Source organism: Dromiciops gliroides, chromosome 4 (assembly GCF_019393635.1).
Source record: "Dromiciops gliroides isolate mDroGli1 chromosome 4, mDroGli1.pri, whole genome shotgun sequence".
NCBI lineage: Eukaryota > Metazoa > Chordata > Mammalia > Microbiotheria > Microbiotheriidae > Dromiciops > Dromiciops gliroides.
In genome coordinates this window covers 113,294,576-113,320,675 of record NC_057864.1, presented here as the reverse complement: position 1 = coordinate 113,320,675, position 26,100 = coordinate 113,294,576, and the positions used below count along the sequence as shown (strand labels likewise).

Sequence of the window (26,100 nt, the reverse complement as noted above, 5' to 3'; positions counted from 1 at the left end):
CTTTCCTTCTGTTCATCATATGCCTAAAGGTATATGTTTATATGTACATATACACATGCCTATATATAACTGTATATATACACATACACCTGCATATATAATATATATGCACATATACATATATGTAGATATTGTAGGTGTAATATATGTATATGTGTATAAACAGGTATGTATGTATGTCTATGTATACACATATACATCTATACACATACACATATACACTGAATATGTGTATGTCTATACACACACACACACACACACACACACACACACACACATATATATAGACATACAGATAAAACAAACCCCAAACGCTGCACATATTGACAGTTTCTGACCTCATCTGGTACCTCAGTGGATCAGCAGAGCATCACACTCAGTTTTACAGGCATACTTATCAGCTCTTTGGACATTTTCGAACATTCCTTCCTTATGGTCAGTGCACACAGACCACACAACACAGACCGGCTGGGTAACGGCTTTAACATTTCTCCTTTGTTGGCATAAACTTCTTGGCCTTCTTGAAACTAAAGATGTGAGTTGTGAGTTGTGGGCCAGAGGGAGAGACCAAGAAGAAGATGGTCAGGGAGAAGCCTGTCAAACTTTTTCTTCCTCTTCTAGTTTAACATGAACTGAAATCCCGGTACCATGAGACCCAACCAATGAAAGCCTGAGGAAAACGAATTCTAGCCCGTTTAACTCTTTACTGTCTGGAGTTCCTTAACCCCTTAGTGAATCCGCTATATCTCGGGAGTCAGTCCACCCCACCTTTTTCAGCCTTGAAACAGACGGAGCAAGAGGAAAGGTGAGGAGGAAGAAAGGATGCAGACAATGTGCATGGGATCTGGGAGAAAAGGCTCGAAGACGGGGGCTGGGGGTGTGTACGGGACTTCAGAGGTAAGTTGGTTGCTTCGAAGGACTGGTTGCATCCCCTCCTCCACCCCCGCCCCCGCCCCCTTCTTTTCCATCTCAAGGACCGGAGGAGGGAAAATTTAAAAACGTAGTTGGCTTCAACAAGTGTTCAAGGGGCCCTAGGCGGGGCAGAAGGAGTGGTCTTGCAAAGCTGTGGCTCGGTCCAAGCTGAGAGAGATTGGCAAATAGGGGGAAAGGAAGAGGAAGCCTGGAGAGGGGGCCACGATGCTCCCTAGATTAGGGAGGAGCAAATACACCCGGGCCAGAGATGACTGTCAGTTCCCTCTGAAGTCCCCAGTCTCTTCGAAAACGGTGAAGGGTGAAAGGGTGAGACCGATGCGGTGAGATTTGGGTGATGAGACTTGGGAAAAAAAAAAACCCTTCAACTCCAAACCACCCACTTGTGTTTTCATCTGCAGCCGCTCCCCCGCTGAGGGTCCCTAAAAGCCCCGCGCTGGTTTCCTTACTCCTACCCCCTTCTCAAATACCCCACCTTTTGGTTTGACGTCGAGTTCCCTCCCAAGTTTCGAAGACCAACACGTGATTTCCATGAAGCCGGGGGCCCCCCAGACAAGAAGCCTGCGAGGCGGAGAGGGGGGTGGGGCGGGACCCTGCCGGTGGTACCGAGGGATGGGGAATCTTCTCGGGGCTCGGGACTAAGCAGGGGAGGGTGAAGAAGTCACTGAGGACTTGGACGGGGCGGAGAGACACGGGTTCCAAGAGCTCAGAACACTGGGTCAGAATTTGAGGAAGGGGTTGTGATCGATAGGGAGACGGGCCGGGAGCTGGGCAGGGGGGTGGGGAAGAGAGCCGGGGAGAAGGAGCCTCGGCGGAAGGAAGAGCTAGAGGAGAGTGAGAGTGAGATCGGCGGGGCGGCGGGGGAGGAGGAGGAGTGCCTGCAGCCTGGCCCCGGCCGGCAGTGGAGGAGGGCAGCTCGGAGAGGTCGGGAGGAGGGCCAGGTGAGCGGGCGCCAAGGATGCCCCGGGCCGGAGGAGCTCCGTAGGCAGGCAAGGGGCGCGGCGGGACCTGCTGGCTGCTCCTCCCCTGGAGGCTGCGCCTGCTGCCCTGCCGGGGGCGGGTCGGGGGCAGTGGAGCTCTCGGCATGTCGCAAGGGCTCCCGGCCACCGGCAGCGTCCTGCAGAGGAGCGTCTCTGCCCGCGGGAATCAGCAACAGCCGCAGGTAGGCAGGGGAGATAGAGCCGGGCTGCTAGGGGTGGGGACGAGTGGCCGGGCGGGCGGGACGGCGAGGGAAGAGGCGCCGAGAGCAGACATGCTCCCCGGGCTGCCCTGCTGCGTTAGGGACTGGGCGGAGGTCGGGGAAGTGGCGGAGAGTGCCGGGGACCGGGTACGAGGCACTAGCTTGGGGCAGCAAGCAGTGGGGTGGCGGCGTAGGGCACACAGCCGTGACCTGGCTGGAGCGCAGCAGACGAGGCGTTCTGGCCGCTTCAGGATCAGGGGCGAGACCCGCCGGCTGTCCCTACACCTGAACTGTTACTTTACCCTCGGAGCACGGTACCAGAGCCCCACGGGCTGGCTGGGAACAGTCCTGCCCTTGCTCTGCCTTCGCAGCACGTGGGAACTCGGCTCCGGGCGCCGCGCCGCGGCCAGTCGGCAAAGCCCTCGCTTTGCCAGGGCGCTGTGGGTTCCTGCCTTCCCATCTCCCCGCCACCTGCTTCTCCAGCTCCTTTCATTCGGCACTTTCAGGTCGAGTAAGAGAGGAATGGGGTGCTGGGGAGAGGGGTTCGGCCTCTCCCCCCCTCCTTCCTCTCCTGCCCTAGCTTCAGGGAGCATTGCTCTTGAGGAGAGGAGGGTTAGTCCCAATGCTGGGGGGAAGGGGGGGGAGTGGAAGCACTCAGCAGATCGTAGAATGTTAGAGCTGCAAGAGATCTTAGAAATATTTTGGTTCATGACCACTCAGTCTTAACATTCGCCAGTGTTAATGCCATGAGCACTTATTTGCTTAATAAATTATTTTATTTGATTTTTGGAGGCAATCTGGGGTTGTGACTCGCTCAGGGTCACAGATAATAAATGTCAGAAGTTGGATTTGAACTCCGGTCCTTCTGACTTCAGGGCCTGTGTTCTACCAACTTCACCTAGCTTCTCTTTAATAAATGATATTCGAGTGATGGTGATGACCTTGAGCAAGCTGGTATGAATGAAAGTATAAACTTTTTTGGGGGAGGGTGTCCATACCTTTGATTTGATTGGTATGGAAAACTCCAGGTGAGGAATTTCCTTCTACCAGTGCAGATCTAGGACTTTTGTAGTCTTAGAAGGCTATCAGGGGGGCCTCTGGAGGATTGGGTGACTCATTTTTGGCCACATAGTCAGAGGTAAGACCTGGACCCTGACTCAAAATCTAGAATCAATACTTGATTGTCTGCAACAATGTGGGGAGAACATCTGAAAGTCTTGCTTCAGCCCTTTGTTAGTGCAGAGTTGTTTTCCTCTGGGTGTATGTGCACGTGTTGGAGTGAATAGAGTGCTGAGCAAGAGTCAGAAAGCGGCTGGGTTTGAATCCCACTTGGTATCTGTGAGATCCTAAGCAAGACATTTAAGTTCTGCTCTAGAGAACTCCCACCAATTACCTCCTAAGTCATAGATCTTTGTTATATGTAGTGTAAGTCCCCATGCTCAGAACCCAGAAGGTGGACAAAATCACTGAGCTTTCTGGTATTCTTATTGTGGGTGCATGTGTTGGGATTCCGTGTCCTTTTCCCCCCTGTTAGACTGTAATTTCTTCAAAGGGAGACCATAACTTCTTTTTCTTCAGTATTTTCTCATGAGTCCCAGCACAGCAAATGCCCAGTCATTATTTCACTAGGTTCTGGTTTTGACCCAACTTGGTGAGATCTCTGTTTCAACTTGACTATTCAGCCTTTCACATTGATTGGCTTAAAGGCTTTGAGGGATTTGACTTACACTAGCTATTGAGCACCAAGTCAAAGAGTTTCAAGATGGACCTGAAGTTCAATTTCTGGTTTGATCAGCCATCTTATAATAAAAAGCATGATTATTAAAATTTTCAAACAGCCTTATCTTAGATTAGAAAACTGCTAATTTTTTGATGGATTTAATGGAATATGACATGTCAATATAGGTTACAGGGAAGTGCTAGATGCACAGAATGACTAATAAAACCCATGCGTGTGTATTTCATTATTTTCAAAAGCATTTGGGTATCCATTTGTGCCACTATGTTGGAATCTATCCAAAAATAAGTTATACTGTGTGACCCTGGGCAACTCACTTAACCCTCATTGGCTCACAAAAAAAAAGAAAAGAAAAGAAAAGAAAAAGAAAAAATAAGTTATACAAAATCCTTACTTTCTGGGAGTTTAAAATCTAAGTCAGACAACACTGCCAACAACATATGTTCTGCGCACATATCAATTCAATAAGCATTTATTAATCACCATAGTATATAAATGGCCCTGTGCAACACACTGGAAATGTAGAGATAAAATTAAACGTTCCCTGCTCTCAAGGAGCTTACATATTCCTTTTTATTATTATTATTTTTGGAGGTGGAAGGATGCAGTTGTATAATATTTACAAAGATATGGAAATGCTAAATAATTTGAAGAGGGAAAGAATACTAACAATTATAGGGATTAAGGGTGGGTTTGTACAATAGTTTGTGCCTTATTTGAGCTTTGAAAGAAGCTAAGGATTTTAAGCTTGAAGGAAGCCAGGAAGAAAATTGAATAGGGAGAGAATTCCAGGCATGGGGGGCAGTCAATGAAAATATCTTTAAAAGATAGGTGGCCAGTGTCACTGGATCCCAGAGTATGTGAATGGGAATAAAGTGCAAGAACATTAGAAAGGTAGGAAGGGGCCAAGTTATGAAGGACTTTGAAAGCCAGACAGGAAATTTTATATTTGATCCTAGAGATAACAGGGAGCCACTGGAGTATTTATATCGATTTAAGATTGGGGACGGTGTGAGTTGACATGGTCAGACCTGCACTTTAGGTAGATCAATTTAACAGTGTAGTGGAGGATAGAATAGATACCAAAGAAATGGAGGAAGAAAACTTTTCTAAAAAAGGGAGAGAATTGGGGGCAGCTAGGTGGCACAGTGGATAAAGCGCTGGCCCTGGATTCAGAAGGACCTGAATTCAAATTCGGCCTCAGACACTTGACAATTATTAGCTGTGTGACCTTGGGCAAGTCACTTGACCCTCATTGTCCTGCACCCCACCCCACCCCCCTGCAAAGGGAGAGAATAGTCTGTAAACTATAGGCCACTGATCTTGACATCAATTTCTGGAAAAATTCTAGAACGTGTCATTAAGGAGATGGTTAGTGGTCATCTCAAAAAGAAAGCAAGGTTTACAAAGAAGATGGCTTCATCAAGAACAGATCATGCCAAACCAGCCCCTTCCTTCCTTCCTTCCTTCCTTCCTTCCTTCCTTCCTTCCTTCCTTCCTTCCTTCCTTCCTTCCTTCCTTCCTTCCTTCCTTCCTTCCTTCCTTCCTTCTTTCCTTCCTTTCTTCCTTCCTCCCTTTCCCTCTCTCTTTAGGATTACTAAACTGGTAGATAAGAGGAATGTTGTAGCTATATTTTGCCTAGATTTTGTCAAAGCATTTGACAAAGTAGCTTATGTTATTTTTATGAAAAAGATAGGGGCAGCTAGGTGGCACAGTGGATAGAGCACTGGCCCTGGATTCAGGAGGACCTGAGTTCAAATCTGACCTCAGACACTTAATACTTACTAGCTGTGTGACCCTGGGCAAGTCACTTAACCCCAATTGCCTCACCAAAAAAAAAAAAAAAAGAAAAAGAAAAAGATAGAGCTGTCTTGGCACATTAGATAAATTGGACTCAAAGAGTAGCCCAATGTCACCCTAGAAGGGGGTCTACAATATAGTCCTCCATGGGTCAGTGCTTGGCCCTGTGCTGTTGAACATTTTTATCGATGACTTAAATGAAGGAGTAGTTAGTATACTTAGCAAAGTTACAGATGACACAAAGCTGGGAAGGTTAGCAACACACTGGATGACAGGGTCAGATTCCCAAAGTAGCTTGAGAGGCCAGAGAATTGGGTCAGATCTAATAAGTGAAATGCAGTAGGGATGAACATAAAGTTTTACCTTTGGGTTAAAAAAATTAGCTTCAGGGGGGCAGCTAGGTGGCACAGTAGATAAAGCACCGTCCTGGATTTAGGAGGACCTGAGTTCAAATCTGACCTCAGACGCTTGACACTTACTAGCTGTGTGACCTTGGGCAAGTCACTTAACCCTCATTGCCCTGCCCCCCCCCCTCCAAATTAGCTTCAACAAGTACAAGATAGGGGAGGAATAGTGGTTTATCTGAAAAAGATCTGTGTGTTTTAGTGGACCTCCAGCCCAGTATGCGTCAGCAGTAAGATGTGGTAGCCAAAAAACCTTGATATGATCTTGGGTTGTCTTAAGAGACCTAGCTTCCAGGAGTAATGAGGGGACCAGGTCTGAAGTATTTTGTTCAGGCTTGCCCAGTATAGTTTGGGAAGGACATTGATAAGCTGAAAAGTGTTCAGAGGAAGGAAACTATAAGCGATGAAGTCCATGTCATATGAGGATGACTTGAAGGGATGAGAGATGTTTAGCCTGCAGAAGAATAGCCTCAGAGAAACATGATGTTGTCTTCAAGTATTTCATGGACTATCCTATGGAAGAGGGATTAGATGTATTCCTCAAGAGCAGAACCAGGAACAATGGGTGCAAGTGGCAAGAAGGCTGAAAATAAAATTCCTAAAAATCAGAGCTATCCAAGGAGCAGAGCTGACCACTTTGGGTTAACCATTGAGGTTCCATCTACTTCTATAATTCTGTAAAGATTTCTGAGCAGGGGAATGACAGCAAAAGAATGCAATAAGAAATACTTACATTTATTATAGACAGAGGCCAATTGGAAAGGGGCAAATGGAAACAACTCAGGGGAGAGACAAGTTGGAAGGCACCATTACCACTCTTGTAACTCACCTGCTCTTTTTCCTCCCTAGAGCCCTGAGGATGATGACCGGAAGGTTCGGAGGAGGGAAAAAAACAGAGTTGCTGCTCAAAGAAGTCGGAAGAAGCAGACCCAAAAGGCTGATAAACTTCATGAGGTAAGGATGTGAGTGTAGCTGTGGGCAATGGATGGTACGAGTAGAATGCTCATTGTTTGGCCCTTAAGCAAGGTTTTGCCATTATTTTTTTTGAGGGGCAATGAGGGTTAAGTGACTTACCCAGGGTCACACAGCTAGTAAGTGTCAAGTGTCTGAGGTCACATTTGAACTCAGGTACTCCTGAATCCAGGGCTGGTGCTTTATCCACTGTGCCACCTAGCTGCCCCTGTTTTGCCATTACTTTTGCAAAGTTCTTTATAAATATTATTATTATTATTATTATTATTATCAAGGACATATCCTTAATGTCAGTTGGTCAATAACCACAGACATTGAATTTTTTTTTAATGGGGCAATGAGGGTTAAGTGACTTGCCCAGGGTCACACAGCTAGTAAGTGTCAAGTGTCTGAGGCTGGATTTGAAAATCACAGACATTGAAAACTCACTGTGTGCCCAGACATTAGGTTGTGCACCCAGGGTACAATAGCTAATATCTTTTCAAGGCATAAATCCATTGGATACACAATCATAACAGACATTTTTATTTGTCGAGCTAAAGAAACTAAAAAGTAACTAATTTTATATTTTAAAAAATAAACAACTAAACTTTAGAAATGTAAACAAAAAATTCCAGTTTGGGGAGGTTCTTTTTGGAGATGTATGCCTGGGCACACTGAGCATACTCTGTACTCATGCCTATCTATGCATACCATCACTCAGTCCACTGCATGGAATTCCTTCTTTTCTTCATTCAACCAAAAGTCATTTAGCAGTTGCTATGTCCATTCTGAAAGGCACAATGGCGTAATGGATATAAGGCTGGCTATGAAGTCAGGAAGACTTGGATTCAACTCCTGCCTCTGACACATATTTCCTTTAAGAACTGGACAAGTCAGTGTCCAACAGGGACTTTTCTCATTGATATTCCCCCACGCCATTGAATTACAAGTCTGAACAACAACAAAATGGTTCTATTCCTTGCGCTAGGTTGAGGGAGAGAAATGTGGGGGTAAAAAAGGCATATTATTCTCATTATTCAAGGAGTTATCTCCTCTAATGATAAAGAGATAAAGCATATCCACTGATGAATGTCATATAAATGAAATCAGATGAAAGAGAGCTTACTCTCAGCTGAAGGGGCCAAGGAAGTCATCATCTGGAAATGCTGGGGGAGGTAGAAGGAAAGGCATTTCCCCTATAAGGAATGGTGCTGGGAAGGGTGGGAACACAGGATTGTAGCTGTGAAACTAGAAGGTCGTCCAAAGGTCATTTGGGTTAGCCCCCTTGTTTTACCACAGGCCACCATATTATCAGAAGCAGGACTGGAACCCAGTCCTCAGACTCCAGTGGTTCTCCATTGGGGAACTGCAACTATCCCAATTTTGTTTGGAGTATCTAATGAAGTTAAAAGAGTGTGAGATAAGATAGGAAAGGTAGGTCAAAGTAAGATCATAGGGGGCCTTTAATTCCAGACCAAGGCATTCACCTAAGAATATGCTGGGTTGGGTCCATGGTGTTTCTGGCCCAACATTTGCCAATGTTATTCTGGCCAAAGGACAGCTAGGTGACACAACGGATACAATGTGAGTCCTGGAATTAGGAGGACTCCTCTTTGTGAGTTCAAATCTGGCCTCAGACATATAACTAACTTTGTGACCCTAAGCAAGCCACCTTACCCTGCTTGTCTCAGTTTCCTCATCTGTAAAATGAGCCGGGGAAGGAAACAGCAAAGCACTCCAGTATCTTTGCCAATGAAATCCCAAGTGGAGTCACAAAGAATTGGACATGACTGAAATGACTGGAGACCTGGAAATGTCCAAAGAAGGCAGACCAAGATGGATTTATGCATCCTGAGGACAATGGGTAGATGACTGACTCCCCTCCGGAACATGAATGAAGGGGAATGACATTTTGCTCATCACTCTGTCCCTTTGTTCCCTGAGTCAGGTACCCTTTGACAAGGGGAAGCTTGATGAGCAATACGGGTAAAGTCTGGTGTGAGTACAATAAGAACTTTTCATAGTCATGTGTGAAATTAAAAGGAAAACCAAGCTCTAAGTAGTTTTGTTTTGGGGAGTTTGAGGCCTGAAATTTCATCTAAATGGGAACCTTCCAGTCTGAAAACCATCTCCACCCAAGCAGGTCGACAACTCATCCATGACTTAGAGTCTTTGAGAATTACTTGGGACACTGAGAGCTTAAGCAACTTGCCCCTAGTGACGAGGACAATTTGTATCAGTGACAGTACCTGAACCTAGGTCTTTCCGACTTCAAAACCATCCCTCTATGCCATGTTGTCCATCCTTGGTAATATTACATCTATTCTATTCATCTACATGTATAAATCTAAAGATGTGAACTATCAGTGAACACGTCTCTGACTTGGCTGCTTCTATTTAAGAGTCTGCATTCTCTCTTCCTGTTTTAGTGTATTCAGACCCTTTTTTCATCAGGTCATCCTTAGTTCTTCCTAATTACCCAGTGCAGAGGCAGCTAGGTGGCTCAGTAGATAGAGCACCAGACTTGGAATTAGGAAAATCGGAGTTCAAATACAGTTTGGACAAGTCACTTAACTTCTGCCTCAGTTTCCTCATCTTTAAAATGGGGATAATAATAGCACCTAGGATGGTTGTAAGGATCAAATGAGATACTTATAAAATGCTTGGAACATAATAGGCACTATGTAAATGTTAGCTATTATTATTACCACCAAAATCAATGTTTTTTTTTTCCAGCCCTTATTCTTTTTGCAGCATTTTATAAGGATAATTAACAATAGAGAGGGGGTTTTGCTTCTGGGTTCTCTGCCAAGAATGATCTTTGAACAGGAAAGGGCATAACAAAAATGTCTAGGGAGCTGCTATTAGTTATTAGAGAGCTGATACCCAAGCTAAGTTGTCTATAATCAGAGAGCACCTCGCTGTCCTTGGGGAGCTCAGATCTGCTCAGATGAGCTGAATGCCAGGGTATTGAAAGAACCAGAAAATGCAATAGGTGAACTATGAAAGATTGAAGATAACAAAAGACATCATGGGACCAAAGATCTAGAACTGAAGGGCCCTTAGGAGGACATTTCACAAATAAGGAAACTGAGGCCTAAGAAGGTGAAGTGACATGCCCAGGATTACACAGGTAGTATCAGATATGGGACTGCATTTGACCCAAACCCTCTGAGTTAGTGCTCTTTCCACTATATAACAGGACTGGAGAAGGCAAATAGTCTAATTAAAAAAAAAAAAAGGAGAGTGGAGGTTGCAGACTATAAGCTGATGAGTTTAACTTTGATTCCTAGCAAAATTTTAGAATGTTATTATTAAAGGGATGGTTAGTGGATATCTAAAGACCAAAGCAGTGATAACAAACAGCTTAGTGTGTCTTCTTGGAAAATGATTTCCTTTTTTTGGCAGGTTTAAACTTAGTAGATTAGGGAAATGTAATTTGGTTTACTTAGAGTTTAGCCAGATATTTGGCAGAGTCTCTCCTGGTATTCTGGTGGACAAGTTGGAAAGAGATGGGTTAGATAATAATACAGTTAGGGAGATTCTGAATCGACAGAACATATGGAACCAAAGAGTAGTCACCATTGTTTCAGTGGCAGCTTGGAAGTTATCCTGTCTAACACTCTTGTCAATGACAGTGAGAGACAGTGCTCTGTGGGGAATGGAGAGTGGGTTTTGAGGCTAGGGTGACATGGATTCAAATTGTGTCTCTGACACATTGTCTGTGTGACCCTAGGTAAGTCATTTAACTTCCTAGTGGTCTAGGCTATAGGTGTCGAGTAGCTCACTAGGCTCCATGAGACCCCATGACAGTCCTGTGTGGCAGAACTAGATTAAAATATAATCAGGAAGCACTTAACAATAGAAGTAAACATACAATAGAACATAGCTACTGTTAATGTGGCTTTCTATGCCAATGAGTGGCCAATAGGGATCCTTAGGTACAAATTAATGGTTCCCAATTTTTGTTTGGGTTTGACACTACTGGTCTAGGCAATTTTCTAAGGCTTAAGTTGCAGAAAAGGCGCCAAACTGCATGGTATAGGGAAGTGCCTGACTTGGGAGTTTTCTGATAAAAATAGAATTATTAGAGATAAATGTAAACTCTTATATTTGGTTCAAAAAATAACTTCCTGAGTCATAAAATGGGGGACGGTGTATGATTAGAGAGCAGTTTGAAAAATGTCTTGGGGTTTTAATGGACAGCCGGTAGTCTGGTAGATTCAAATACTGCCTATGGGATGTACTTAATATGTGACCATGCACAAGTCTCTTAGCCTCTCTGAGTGTCAATATCTACAGCTGAGCTAATGTATATAAAGGACTAAAGCACAATATAATAGCATTTATTTGGATATTTGAATCCCCATCACTTAGTCCAATGCTTTAGACTTAGTAGGTACTTAATAAATGTTTGCGGAATTTAATTTAAAAAAATCTTTGTATCCATTCAATCATACGGGTCAGTTTTCAGAAACTATTGGCCCAAAATGGCTGTCAAACCTATGGCTTGAAAGGACCTGTTGGAATTCCCATCTCGGGAAGTGTCTATTTCATCATTGTTGTGGGGACAGCTTAGTGTCCCTTCTCACTGTTGATAGTCACTTCGTTATTTCTTTGTCCTGATCCAAAGTAAATGCCTCAAGAATCGACTATAGCTGTTTCAAACCAATAGAATACACTCTCAGGAAGTCTATGAAGTAATTGAACAAGGAGAGCCTGAGGAGTGGACTTGGTGGTGATGTTATTTCTATGACTCTTGGATAGGTGGTTTTTCTGCTATCTGTTCTCAAACTGCCTCCTCAAGGACACACACCTGCTAAGTGATGCCTGAAATTCCTTTAACCAGGGTACGGAGCCTCTCTCATTTCGTAATGGTGGGACTGGGGAAGGAGGCAGAAAAGGACACTGGGGACATCCCAAGGCCGACTACACTTCACCCCAGTGCCTGGGGCTGGGCTTTTTCTTTTTTTTAAGCATAAAATCTACCATGACCTTCTGTGGGACAGAAACTCCCAGAGCAGAGATTTCAGGGTTTCTCCAGAATTATGTTAGGGGAAGCTCTTTCCCAGCCTTTTCATAGTTCTGTAAATTTCCACAGAAGGATTTTGTGAAGCCCCTTGTTTTCTTCCTCACTTCTGTCCCCTATTGCACTGAGGAAACGGGGCTCTCAGCTTCATGTTGCTGAAATACTACAGCTAACAGGAATAATCAGCAATCAACAAACATGTAGTGACCATTGTGAACCAGCCATTCTGAAAGGACAAGGAAAAACTAGCCTCTGTCCTCAAGGTTTCATGTAGATGATGGTATTAAAGTCCATAAGACCCACCCCCATCTCTGCTCACAGCACTGGGCTTCAGGGGAGCTGAGCCACTCAAACAGAGGACCCCGCCTTGAGGGGTCACCAGTGTAAGCTGGTTCCTACCAAGAAACAAGAGAAGACATGGAAAAGATTAACTGTTACACTCAAGCGCTTTTAGGGAACAATGAGAAGAGACCAGGTTGGAAAAAGTTATGCTTCATTTGTCTCTATCTCTTTTACTCTGTGTGTGTGTGTGTGTGTGTGTGTGTGTGTGTGTGTGTGTGTGTGTGTGTGTGTACTTACCCAGTGTCACACAGATAGTAAGTGTCAAATTTGAACTCAGGTCTTCCTCACTCTAGGTCTAGCACTCTATTCACTGATCCACTTTATAAATATTATCTTACAACAACCCCATAAGGTAGGTGCTATTAATTATCCCTATTATACAGTTGAGGAAACTGAGGCAACATATATTAAGTGACTTGCCTAGGGTTACACAGCTAGTAAGTGTCTGAGGTTGGATTTGAATTTAAGTCTTCCTGATTCCTGGCCCGGTGCTCTACTCACTGCACCACCTAGCCGCCTTAAGCCTTCCTTCATCTTGCTCATGATTTTTAGAATATTTGGATTTGATTGTTGGATGAGTCAGGAACTTAACTTTCTTTGTAATGTAGGCAGCATTCCATTGTTCCACAGTCCCACTATCAGAAACTTCTTCTATCTGTACCCTGCATCAATGACCTGTTGAAATGTCCTGTGGTGGTGGAAGAACAGAGGATACTGACTCTTCACCATTGATTGCCTTTAGAGAGCAAGGTCCTCAGGAAGCAAAAATCATGAGTTCCCATCCTTACAGGGAAAGCATAGTGATGGCTTGGAGTGGAAAGAGTGGGCTCGGAGTCGCTTTGCAAAATAGGGAAAGTCATTTGTTACTTGTTTCACAGGCTTGTGGGGAGTCTTAAGAGACATAATATTTGTAAAAAATTTTCTTTCAACACCTTAGAGTGCTATATAAATTTTACTTACTATTATTCACTTGGCCCAACTATCTCCCTCAAATGGGTTCCACAGGACAAGGGAGGGTTTGAATGGCTCAGGGAAAATTCACCCTCATGATTAGAGAAACAACCACCCAAACAGATATTTATATTTGTGAATTTAGTGGCAGCACGGTGTGGTGGAGAGGTGTCAAAAATGGGGCCCATGGCACTCCTGAGTTCAAGGAACCAGATTAAAAATGTCATTGGGAAATATTTAACAAAATGAAGAAAAATACAACAGAACATAGATAATGTTACTCTCTGGTTTTCTAAGTCAATGTTCCACCAGCAGGGATTCTTATATATGGTTTAGTGGCACCTATTTCTGTTTGAGTTTGACCCCACTGGTGTCATGTATAGAGCACTGGACTTGGAGTTGGGAAGACCTGAAATTCAAAGCAGGTGGGATGACCTCTCCTGATTGTATCAGGAGCATCATCAGTGCTTAGGAAGAGTATAGCATCTCCCCTTACACACACGTATACTCTACCATATTAGCCATAGCTCACTCCCAGCTTCCTCCTGGGTCAACTCAATACAGGACCCGTCCCATGGTTCTGTTGGCTCTGCTGAGTGCCTAACTCGTTAAGAAGTGAACGTGAAAGAAGGACCAGCCATTTCAATGGCAGTGCATATTTCAGCCGTTACAATTGTCTGATGGCAGGTTTTCAGCTTCAGAAATGGTGATGAAGGATAATTTCACAGTGAATCAGTGCAACAGATGTGTCCATATGGAAAGCCACTTGAGACTTCAAGAGTTATCTAACTCATATCCTAGAGAAAGTAGGAGGCAGCCAGTTAGTTCATAGTATGAGAGGGCATCAAACCTGAGGCCCTTCCAGCACCTGGAGAGAAATTTGAGGAGCTCAGGAGGCAGCATCTCATGATTTTCTTATTAAACAAATAACCACTGCAGATTTATTTTCCCTGCCGTTAAGTTGAATAATATTTCTAAAGCCCTTACTGTATACTAGCACTAGGGATACAAAAAGTCAAAAAGCATTTATTAAATACTTACTGTGTGCCAGGCATCGTATTAAGCCTGAGGATACCAAGAAAGGTGTGTAGATACGCTTCCTTCTTGGCATACTCTCAGGTTTACTCTGTCTACAATCCTAGACATGCTGCTTCCTTCCTTCCTCTCTGTTCTACCTTCACATGGGCTGCCTTGACCTTATCTCACCAACCCCTCCCTCCTCCTACCTCCCCTTGATGGGTCATCTTCTCCCATTAGAATGTGAGCTCCTCACGAATAGGGAATGTCTTGGGTTTTTGGTTTTCTTTTGTATCCATAGCGCTTAGCACAGTATCTGGGCATATAGGTATATAAAATAAGTATACATAACCTTTTACTATTGCCAGATTTTTTGTGACCCCCACATTTAGTTATGAGACCCCATGTGGGGTCAGGGCCCACAGTTTAAGAAGCTAGGGTTTAAGGTACTTCTAATCGTCATTCATTTCATGTATTCACTTGGCATAGAAACTTATCATGGTTATCTTCTATATCTTACTGCCCTTGAAGGTTGTGCATGGCACTGTTTTTCAGCATTGAAATATGACAGTCAGTTAGTCAAAAAGCATTTATTAAGTGCCTACTATGTGCCAGAAAGGCAAAAGACAGTTTCTGTTCTCAAGGAGCTTACAGTCTGATGGGGACACAACTGCAAACAATTATGTACAAACAAGATATAGACAGGATAAATTGGAGACAATCAATAGAGGGAAGGCATCAACATTAAGGGAATTGGGGAAAGCTTCTGGTAGATTTTAGCTGGGACTTGGCTTGATAACAAGCTCACTGAACTAAGTTCAGGAGTCTTTGGGATCAGAGGAGTGTTACCGTACCCTCCCTAGAATTCTGCTGCCCCTTTGCCTGAGGTTCAAGTGCCTCTAGGAGAGAAGCTTAGCTGTCCAACTCCAAGACAGTAATTATGTGGGGAATCTGGGTCCCAGGTATCATTGAAACAATGGCAGAAGCAAACCTCAGTGCAGCATAATGGAAAGAGAATTGAACTCAGGAGTCAAGGGATCTGGGTTCTAGTCCTGACTTTGCCACTCATGACTTGTGGGAAATTGAGACAGTCCCTTCTCTACTGGGGAGCTTCTGAGGTAAGTGACTGCCTCAAGGTCACACAGCTAGTGCCACAGACATGATAGCTCTGCCTGTGCCACGAAGATTACCTCCACTGTAAAACAAGGAAGAGGAGTTGTAGGATGAGAGATTTAGAGCTGGAAGGGCACTTGGAGTCCATCTAATCCAAGCATTTTATTTTACAGATTAAAAAAAATCTGAGGCCAAGAGAGTTTAAGTGATTTGGATGAGCAGGCTGAGAATTTTTTAGAAGAAAATCCTGTTCAATTATGGCTTGGAGTAGATCACCTCTGAAGTACCTTCTGACTTAAAAAAATAATATTTTATTTTTTCCAATTACATGCAAAGATAGTTTTCAACATTTTTTTTTTTTTTTTTTTTTTTTTTTTTTGTGAGGCAATTGGGGTTAAGTGACTTGCCCAGGGTCACACAGCTAGTAAGTGTTAAGTGTCCGAGGCCGGATTTGAACTCAGGTACTCCTGACTCCAGGGCCGGTGCTTTATCCACTGCGCCACCTAGCTGCCCCAACATTTTTTAATAGTATTTTGAGTTCCAAAATTTTCTCCCTCCCCTCCACCTTCCCCAAGATGACAATCAATCTGATATAGGTTATACATGTGCAATCATATTAAGTATATTTCCTCATTAGTCATGTTGTGAAAGAAGAAAGAGAACAAAAGCGAAAAAACATAAAAAAACAACAAAAAGTGAAAATAGTATGTTTCAATTTGCATTCAGACTCTATAGTTTTTTCCTCTGGTTGTGGAAAGCATTTTCCATCATGAGTCTTCTGGAATTCTCTTGGATCATTGTATTGTTAAGAATAGCTAAGTCATTCACAGTTGATAACATATAATATTTCTGTTTACCGTATACAATGTTCTCCTGGTTCTGCTTGCTTCATTTTGCATCAGTTCATGTAAGTCTTTCCAGGTTTTTCTGAAATTTGCCTGCTCATCCTTTCTTATAGCACAATAATATTCCATTACATTAATATACCGCAACTTGTTCAGCCATTCCCCAACTGATGGACATTCCCTCAATTTCCATTACTCTGACACCACAAAAAGCTGCTATAAATATTTTTGTACATGTAAGTCTTTTCCCCTTTTTTTATCATCTCTTTGGGATACAGACCTAGTAAAGAGTACCTTACAACTCTGATTTTCAGTGGCTGGATAATTTCTAAAGTCCAGTCTGGCTCTGCTATTTCCTAAGTCTAATTACAATGAGCTTGTCCTTTCTCTTCTTCTTCTTTCCCTTTCCCCTTCAGCCACCATTTCTGCTCTCTAATTCTCCATCTCTTCTCCCATTAAGCCAGCCCCAGTTAAACTTTAATAGCTTAAAACTGAACTAAGACTTTTGGAACACCATGTATGCCAATGAACCTGTGAGCGCATTGATGGGTGTGTTCTCCCCAACATTCCAGAATGCAGCCTGTTCATACCTGCTCATCATGTGGCATTCTGTTCCACATTCTCCCCTAAGTTTGACATAAGGGGTCCACCCGGTGTTCTGGAGACTTTTCTTGATTTTTCCTGACATTAAATGGGAACCAGGGCAACAGGCTGTTTTCCTGTCATCCTTGATAACATTTTAAAAACTTACTTTTCTTATTCTTGGAAGATTTAGAAATAGCTTACGGAGCATATCCCTCACAGCCACCCTTTGGGTGACTGATACAAGTATCTTCTCCCTTTTATACTCTCACTCACCCCACACATCCAATGCACTCACCAAATCTTGTCATTTCTCCCTTCCGGACATGACTCATATATGTCCCCTTCTCTCAGCTCACACAGCCACAACCCTAGTTCAGGCCCTCATTGTTATGAGGATGACAGATTGGGAGACTAAGGCTTAGAAAGGGTGATTTGCCCATGGCCACAGAGCTAATAAAAATGAAGGTTTCCTGCCTCCGACATCCCATCATTCTTTCTGTCATACCATGTAGTCTTGGGTTAGTCTTGGATAACCTGGTTGCCCCACCTTCTTTACAATACCCGCCGCCCCTTCCCCCAGCATAGTGTCTGAGGAGTAGAATTCTGGTCTTAGGTAGTAGTCTTGGTGCCTTTGGTCTCATTCTTTTCTTTGAAAAGATTTCCCAGCAACCAAAAAATGAAAGTAGGATAATGGCCTCAAATCCTGCTGCTGCAAACAGCTTAGAAAGTCAGTGGGGTTGGATGGCATTAAATCTGATCACCTCTTGTTTTTTTATCTTTTTATAATAACAAAGGACCAATGTGCTTTGCTCGTATCCAGGTAATTTCTGCTAAATATGAAAGTGGCACGGTGGTGTTTTTTTTTTTTCCCCTTCTCTGTTCCCTTTTGAAATTCTCTAGCCTCCAGCCCTTCTTTCCCCCTCCCAGCACCTCTTGATATTCCTGTGGTTTTCAAACAAGTTGGGTCCCCTACCAGCAGGTCACACAGCAAAGAGAATGCCACTTCTTGTTTACTTTTTTTATTTCCTCTTTCTTGCTTTTAGCTCAGACAAAGGCCCCTCCACAGGCTGGGAAGGCAAAGTTAAACCTACAAGAGAGAGTAATCCCTAAGGAAAACATTTAGATGTGTGGCTTATTTTTTGTCTTGGGTGACAGATGGATGACTCTGAGCCTGGTGTGGTGGAGTAAGCCAGGAGGGAGGTGTCAGCAAGGCTTGGATGGGAGACAGTTGGGAGGCAGCACTGGTTTAGTCTGTCACCAACAGCAGACTCATGGGGGCAATTCAATTAATTCCAACAAGCATTGATTAAGCACCTATTACATGCAAGGCACTGCATACAAAATGACACACTTATTTCCCCTGCTTACATTCCCCTAGGGGAGCTATGATAGGAACACATGCATAAGACAAGATGTGTCACCATTAGGAAAGAGAAGAGATCTAGCTAAGGTGAGGTAAACAAAGTGGGAAATCATTTCTGGTCTGGGGAGATGAAGACGTTGTAGATCAGGTAGAGCCTGAGGAAGAAAAGGATCTTGTAAGGTATTCCAGGCATGGAGTGGCTGGCACGAAGCAATATATCGAGGCAGGAGACACTATATCAAGTCCAGGGAATATGTAGTAATTCATTTCAGCTGGAACATAGTGTTCTGTTCATGAAGGAAAGAACTCTAGGAATTGTCCAGACGTGGAAAGGCTTGCTTGAGAGGGGGGGGTGCCCCCTCCTTGGAGGTCTTCAAGTAAAGGCTTTAGGAGCACTTAAGACTCTTATAGGAGAGAGCCCTTTCAGGTATAGATTCGATTAGATGGATACCTAGCCCCCTTGTAATTCTCAAATCCTGTGATTTTATAATTCTTCTTCTTATTATTTTTTTTTTAACGGGGCAATGGGGTTAAGTGACTTGCCCAGGGTCACACAGCTAGTAAGTGTCAAGTGTCTGAGGCCGAATTCGAACTCAGGAACTCCTGAATCCAGGGCCAGTGCTTTATCCACTGCGCCACCTAGCCGCCCCTGTGATTTTATAATTCTATTGATAATGTGAAATCTCTGGAAAGGTAGGTAGGGGACCTTCAATGCCACACTAAGGATTCTGTCATTTTTCCCACATGCAGTAAGAAGCTATGGGAGTCACTGAATGGCTCCAAGCCTTGATTTCATCATCTTTAAAATGGGAATGATAATACTTGCTCTACTGATCTCACTGAGCTGTTGTGAGGAAAACACCTTGTATACTTTAGACTTAATTTAATATTTCAATGGCTCTTTGATCTCAGCCATGTGGGGACTTCCTCCAGAAGTGCAAGTTAAAAGTCATTGGACTTCTTAACCTGTGCAAATCTTTTCCATTATCTTGGATAATTCTTAAATCTAGACCTGGAAGTCTTCCTTTAAACCCTAGCTTCTTAAACTGTGGGTTGCAACCCCATTTGGGGTTGAGTAACTGAATGGGGGTCATGAAAAATTTGGCAGCAGTAAAAGGTTATCTGTACCTGTTTTATACACATCTCTATACTTGGGGTCACATAAAAATTTCTTGGACTAAAAGGGATCATGAACAGAAAAAGTTTAAGCCCTGCTCTAGACAAGGGTTTCTTAACCATTTTTTTGTATCATGGACTGTTTTTGCAGTCTGGTCAAGCCTATGGACCCACTATCCAAACATTTCATTTTAAAGTTTTATTTAGGTGTTTTGGTTTTATGTTGCTTTTTGTTATGTTGTTTTTATGTTCTGTTTATCCATAAATTTATATTTACAGATCACTCCTACTTTTTTGAGAGGTCTCTTGTGACAAAGTAAAAGAATCAAGCAAAACTAATAATACAGTGATCTTATCTGAAAGTATGTACAGCATTTCATATCTGAAACCCCTCCCCACCTCTCTATTAAAAAAAAAAACAGAAATCTATTTTCTCTCCCTTCTATCCCCTCCATAAAAAAAGAAAATTTCTTGTAAGAGATGTACATAATCCCACAAAACAAAGCCCCTCAATGACTGTAACAAAAATAAATACTCATTCTCTGCTCTAAATCCATTACCTCTCTGTCATGGAAGGAAGGTTTCATCATCAGTCTGCTGGATCCACAAATGTCCTTGTATTGATAATGGTTCTTTTTTTGTTTTGTTTATTTGTTTGTTTTTTTTTGGGGGGGGCAATGAGAGTTAAATGACTTGCCCAGGGTCACACAGCCAGTAAGTATCAAGTGTCTGAGGTCGGATTTGAACTCAGGTCCTTCTGAATCCAGGGCTGGTGCTTCATTCACTGCCCCACCTACCTGCCCCCAATAATGGTTCTTATAGCTTTCCAAGTTGTTTTTAACTGGGTTGTTATGGTGAAAAATGAAATAAGGATAAACAGGAGAATAATGTTTTTAAATACATCAAATCAAATGCATTGGATTGCAAAGGAAACCAATTATGTTGAAATACAGTTATTATACTCTTTTTAAAGAACATAGACCCCAGGTTAAGAATTCCTGCTTCAGAGCTTTTAAACTCTGGAGTTTTTCCTGGCCTGGGCTGGTGATAACTGATATCAATGGATAATAGTATTTAAAACTGTAAGGTACCTTATTGATCATCCCTCCCCCCCTTTTAAAAATGTATTTTATTTAAAATTTTTAAAATTACATGTAAAGATTTTTTTTTGAGTTCCAAAATTTTCTCCCACCTTCCCTTCCCTCCCCCCTCCTGAAGCCAGCAAGTAATCTTATATAGGTTATATAGGTTCTATACATTACAATCATGTTAAATATATTTCCACATTAGTCATCCTTACTGATCATCTTATAAACCAGCCCCTTATTTCACAAATGAGGAAACTAAAGCCTAGGGAGGCTGAAGTGATTTTGCCAGGGTCACACTGGTAATAAGTAGAAGAGGTGAGATTTGAAATGAGGCCCTCTCACTCTAAATCCAGCCTTCTTTTTTTTTGGGGGGGGGGTAAGGCAATTGGGGTTAAGTGACTTGCCCAGGGTCACACAGCTAGTAAGTGTCAAGTGTCTGAGCCGGATTTGAACTCAGGTCCTCCTGACTCCAGGGCCAGTGCTTTATCCACTGCGCCACCTAGCTGCCCCCCAGAGGCATAATTTGAATACAGACTTTTTGACGAGAGCTGTACCATCCTGTCTCCCTGCTTTTCTTTTTAATGTCTCTCTTGTTAGTACTCTTGTGGCCTCTTCCCAATCCTCACCTGCCAATCTTCTGCCTCTGCCGCCCTCCTGTCCATTTTCCTGCCCTCCCATCCTATCCCCCCTGGCCCATGCAGGAATTTTATCCCATTGGTTTATGATAGTCCGATTTTAGAGCTAGATAATATGGGTTAATCAACCCCCAGGGACTTATTGGGAGCCTAGTGAGGGACAAAAGGAGGCGACTAGTGTGGGAAAGTATTTAGCTGGTCCTTTGTGGTCTTGCATCAGAAATAGAGAGAATAGATGCTGCCTCTGAGAAGTTCTGAGGAATAGATAAGGGAGTTCACCTTCAGATGGAGTTTACCTTGGATTGTCTCATTGTTCTCAGAAGAGTAGAAGGCAATTTCATCTGCTATAAATATGGGTGGGGGAGGGTCTGTTGCAGGGAGAAGAGAGAAGTTTGTGACAAGTCCAACGGGAAATAAGACAGGGACTCAGTAAGCATAGAGTTGGATTGTCAAGCATCCAGGCCCAGCTGAGGTTACATTAATGAACTGGCTGATGACGAAGACATGCTTGTTGAATTTTCAGGTGATGCAAAACCGAGAGCCATAGCTGATTCATGGATGACACATCTGAGATTAAAAAAAATATATATATATATATTGGAATGATGATCCCAAACCAACCTACCAACTCTTGCCTCTGGGTCACCTCTAAACCACTAGAAAAAGGAGTGGTATCTGGTATATTACTTCTTGTAACTCACTCATTCCTTAATCCATTGCAACCTCAAGTCTTTCTCACCACTTTACTGAAACTACTCTCTGAAAGGTCACCAACGATCCACTGATTGATTGATCCAACAGCCTTTACTTAGCTCCTATTCTCCTTGATTTCTACAGTATTTGTTACCATTGACCACCCCTTCCTCCTTGATACCTTTTCATCCCTTGCATCCTAGGACACCACACTCTCCTTGCTCCTGCCTCCTGAGTCCCGGATCCATATTTCCAGTACTAACTATAACTAATTAGATATCCTGCTGACACTTAAAACTTGACATATTCATTATATATAACGACAATTTATTATATTTTCCCCAAAACTCTCTCTTCTTTCTAACTTCATTATTTTTGGCAGAAGAACTCATCTTCCACTAAGCACACGCTTGAAACTTCACTTTTTATTTTTCCCTCTCCCTCATGGCCTAAACTTCCAGGTTCTGTCAATTCTACCTCCAAAATATCTCTTGAATCTGTTTCCTTCATTCTGTTTCCATTAGCATCTCCCTCACTGAGGCGGCACCCATTTCCACCCACCTGGACTATTAAAATAACTTCCTACCTTTCTATCTCCCTGTTTCCAGTGTCTCCTCTCTTCAGTCTCTCCTTGATAGTCCTGGCAGATCCATCTTCCTGAGGTACATATTGGATTGTGTCACTCAAGTACACAGAACCCTTCTGTAGCTCCCTATTGTCTGTTGGATAAAGTTTGATCCTGCTGCCTCAATACTTAAGAGCCTATACAATCTCACATGCCCTTAACCATCCAGCCTTATCATATATTTCTCCCAACCAGACATAGAAGTTATGTGTGTACTCTGTTTTCTAGCCAAACTACATGATGATACATCCTATATACTTAGGATCTTGTCTTGTTCTTTCCTCTCTCTGTGCCTAAAATGCCCTTCTCTCCATCTTTGAATTCCTGTCTAGTTTTCAAAGAGACCCATCTTAGATAACACTTTCTCAAGGAAACTCCTCCCCTCATTGGAAATTATCTTCCCTTCTTTCCTTGAACCTGCCATAGTACTTTGTATCTTTTCTATCTATTTGTTCTATTTTGTACTATAATTATTTGTGCACATTTCTCATCCCTAACTTAGATTATAAGCTTCATTGTGGGAGAAACTCTTATTAAAAATACATATATGTGTATGTATATATGTGTGTGTGTATGTACATACATATACATATACATATATCCATATCCATATCCCCCACCATGCCTAGCATAGCATTTAATAACTGTTGGATTTAATTGAACAAAAGTTGAAGGCACAGATAATAAAATTAGCTTGTAGTTATTGTATATAAATTTGGTATATACTTATATGTGCATGTTCTCTTTTCTGATTGTAAACTCCCCATACACACTTAGGAAATAAATGCTTGCTGATTAATTATAGGATAGGAGACAGTGGACTTGACAGTGTGATGATATGCTTGCCAAAAAAATTCCAATTCTATCTTAGGCAATACTAGTCAAAATGTAGTGTTTAGAGCAAAGGAAGTGAGAGTCTTGCTGTATTCCACACAGGTCAGACCACTTTTGAAGTATTGCTTTCCATTCTAGGTACCACCCTTTCTAGGGGACATTGGCAAACTAAAGCATACCCAGAAGGTGATAAGGTATTACATGAAATAATAGTTGAAGGAACAGGGCATATTTTATCTGGAAAAGGGAAAATTAAGGGGAGAGAAGACAAATTGCTTTCAAATATTTGAAGGGATTATATTGTATGGCTTCTAAAGACAGAACTGAGTTTCATGAGTGGAAGATGGAGAGAGAAAGAGTTTAAGAGACTATCCAATTAATAATACTTAAAGCTATTTCTCAATGCTTTGTGAAATAATGAGTTCTCCATCATTGGAAGTATTCAAGCAAAGACTAGATGACCACCTTTCCTAGGATATTAGAGAGGATTTTTGCATTATATTGCAGATTGGACTAGGTGACCTCTAGACTATTTTTGAATTCAAGGATTTTACATTTCTATTATAGAGTGCTATTTGTTGGTTTTTTTTTTTCACTCTTATTCAACTCTTAGTGAACTCATTTGGAGTTTTCTTGGCCAAGATACTGGAGTGGTTTGCCATTTTCCTTTCCACCTCATTTTACAAGTGAGGAACTGAGACAAACAGGGTTAAATGACTTGCCCAGGGTCACACAGCTAGTAAGTGTTTGAGGCTGGATAAGTCTTCCTGATTCCAGGCCCACTGCTCTATCCACTGGGCCCCTTAACTGCTCATCTATTATAGGGTGCTACAGATTAAATAGGCATGCCTACTGTCAAAGTAGAGAGTTTGGAGGTCTTCATGGTTCGTTGGGACAATTATGGAAGAGGTTAGTATTGGAATGGGGAAAGAACCATTGATGGCCCTAGAAATGATTTTGTTACCATCAGGCCCAAGCTTTATCTCAATTGCTTTCTCTTCATCCAGGAATATGAGTGTTTGGAACAAGAAAACACTTCCCTTCGGAGAGAGATTGGGAAGCTGACAGAAGAGCTGAAGCATTTGAGTGACATGCTAAAGGACCATGAAAAGATGTGTCCCCTGCTCCACTGCTCAATGAACTTTGTACCTGTGGCTCGGCCTGACCCCATTACCAACTGCCTGCCCAGATGAGGCTCAAGATTGGTCCTTGCCACAGGCTGCGGAAGGGAAGGAAGCCTGGTTGTTTTCAGCCAGGATGAGAAGTTTTCCAATTTATGCCTTCATGGACAAGACTCTGTGACCAGAACTCTTTGCCTGTGAGGTGGTGGTGAACCCCTGAATTGTCTCCAAAAGCTCTGAACACTTAAGTGGATCAGATCTTTAGTTCCACTTTTTATCTGTTTTGGCAGTTAGTGGCTTTCAGCTCTCACTCAAGTATTTGATGACTTTCCCCCATTCTCTAGAATTTGGTTAATAAAAATGATTCTTATCTCTTCCTCAGCATCTCATTTCTCTAGTCTTCTAACCCCCAGAGAATGTGACTTATTTGTGTTTGGGTTTTATTTGTCTTTTGTCTTGCTAGGTAAAGTCCTTAGCCTTAACTAACTTCCTTGTTTCTTGGCCAGTTTGATTTCATTTTTGATGTTTTAGTTTGTAGTTATTATCATCATTCCTGTTGTATTTCATGGATTTAGAGCCAGATGAGACTTGAGGAAATCAATTTGTCCACCCCTCTTCTTTAAAAAAAAGTTAAAAAAACCCAACAATCATGAACATGACAAATATCAACAAATATGAGCATTTCCATATACAAAGAACAGAAAAAAATTTATATGAAACCATAAAGAATATCTATTAGGTATAGACTTTTTTTGTAAAAGTATATATTAAATTTAATATGGTGCTACCAACCTTGCCTTGATTGTCTGTGTCCCCCTTTGAATTTCTTTCTCCTATCTTCTATGTATTATCATAAGGGCAGCTAGGTGGTGCAGTGGATAGAGCACCAGTCCTGAAGTTGGGAGGATCTGAGTTCAAATCTCACCTCAGACAATTACTAGCTGTGTGACCCTGGGCAAGTCACTTAACCCTGTTTGCCTTAAACACCTGGGGCTATCTCCAGTTGTCCTGATAACATATCTTACACTGGACCCAGATGGCTCTGGAGGAGCACAGCCCTCCCTCACTTAAATGCAATTCATTGAAAATCATGCCATCTATCATGGTCCTCTTTGAGAATGAAGGACAAACAACAACAATGTAATATCAACAGTGAGTCTCTCTCTTGCTCTCACTCTCTCCATATATGTGTGTATATATATATATATATGTATATATGTATACATACATCCACACATACATATATATCTTAGAACCTATGCTTTTTTGCAGATGAAACTGAGGCCCACACTGCATACCCTAAGATTGACCTGCCCTTTTTGGTCACAAGGTAGGCGACCCAAGAAATTGTGGATGACTCAAGACTAATCCATCCCAACTAATGGACAAACAATTGAAACTTATGTCCTACTGACATGAATTTCATCTTTGAATACAGAGAATGGTACAATCAGGGAATGATATTTTTGTGGAGAAAAGAGAGTTTTAGTAGGATTTTCCTTCCCATCTGCCTCTCCCCTGGGAAGGGAGCAACCAAAATATGTTCTTAGGATGTGCAGAGGTGGCATTTAGTTGGTAGCATGTTTGTTGTTTGTGTGAGATGGGGGAAGAGTCTTTAGCGATGGAAAGAAGGATTATCCAAATAAGTTCTAGGGCACAGGAGCATGTAGCTGAAGCTCTGTGGGAAACTCATGGAATTTTCTTGTTCAAAGATGTTCTGGGTAGTTTGGCAAGGCA

The 26,100-nt window shown here is 42.5% G+C and overlaps 1 protein-coding gene across 3 annotated transcripts; it reads left to right on the top strand.

Annotated features, from left to right (window-relative positions):
* Nucleotides 1–797: 797 nt before the first annotated feature.
* On the top strand, nt 798–24,803 carry BATF3 (basic leucine zipper ATF-like transcription factor 3). Of its 3 annotated transcripts, none has more exons than XM_043962718.1 (3): nt 798–897; nt 6,902–7,006; nt 24,250–24,803. In XM_043962718.1, exons 1-3 carry the CDS (start codon nt 823–825, stop codon nt 24,433–24,435), a joined length of 366 nt encoding a protein of 121 aa, XP_043818653.1. In that variant the 5' UTR covers nt 798–822; the 3' UTR covers nt 24,436–24,803. The 3 variants fall into 3 exon arrangements, with proteins under 3 accessions (XP_043818653.1, XP_043818651.1, XP_043818652.1); XM_043962716.1 differs by lacking the exon at nt 798–897 and adding an exon at nt 1,793–2,092; XM_043962717.1 differs by lacking the exon at nt 798–897 and adding an exon at nt 2,176–2,257.
* The last annotated feature ends 1,297 nt before the right edge of the window (nt 24,804–26,100 follow it).

What these genes read in the sequence shown, in the direction of transcription:
- BATF3 (XM_043962716.1), top strand. Translation starts at nt 2,015, where the DNA reads ATGTCGCAAGGGCTCCCGGCCACCGGCAGCGTCCTGCAGAGGAGCGTC. An exon ending in GGAATCAGCAACAGCCGCAG is followed by an intron (nt 2,093 to 6,901) that starts GTAGGCAGGGGA and finishes TTTCCTCCCTAG; the next exon opens with AGCCCTGAGGATGATGACCG. An exon ending in AGGCTGATAAACTTCATGAG is followed by an intron (nt 7,007 to 24,249) that starts GTAAGGATGTGA and finishes CTCTTCATCCAG; the next exon opens with GAATATGAGTGTTTGGAACA.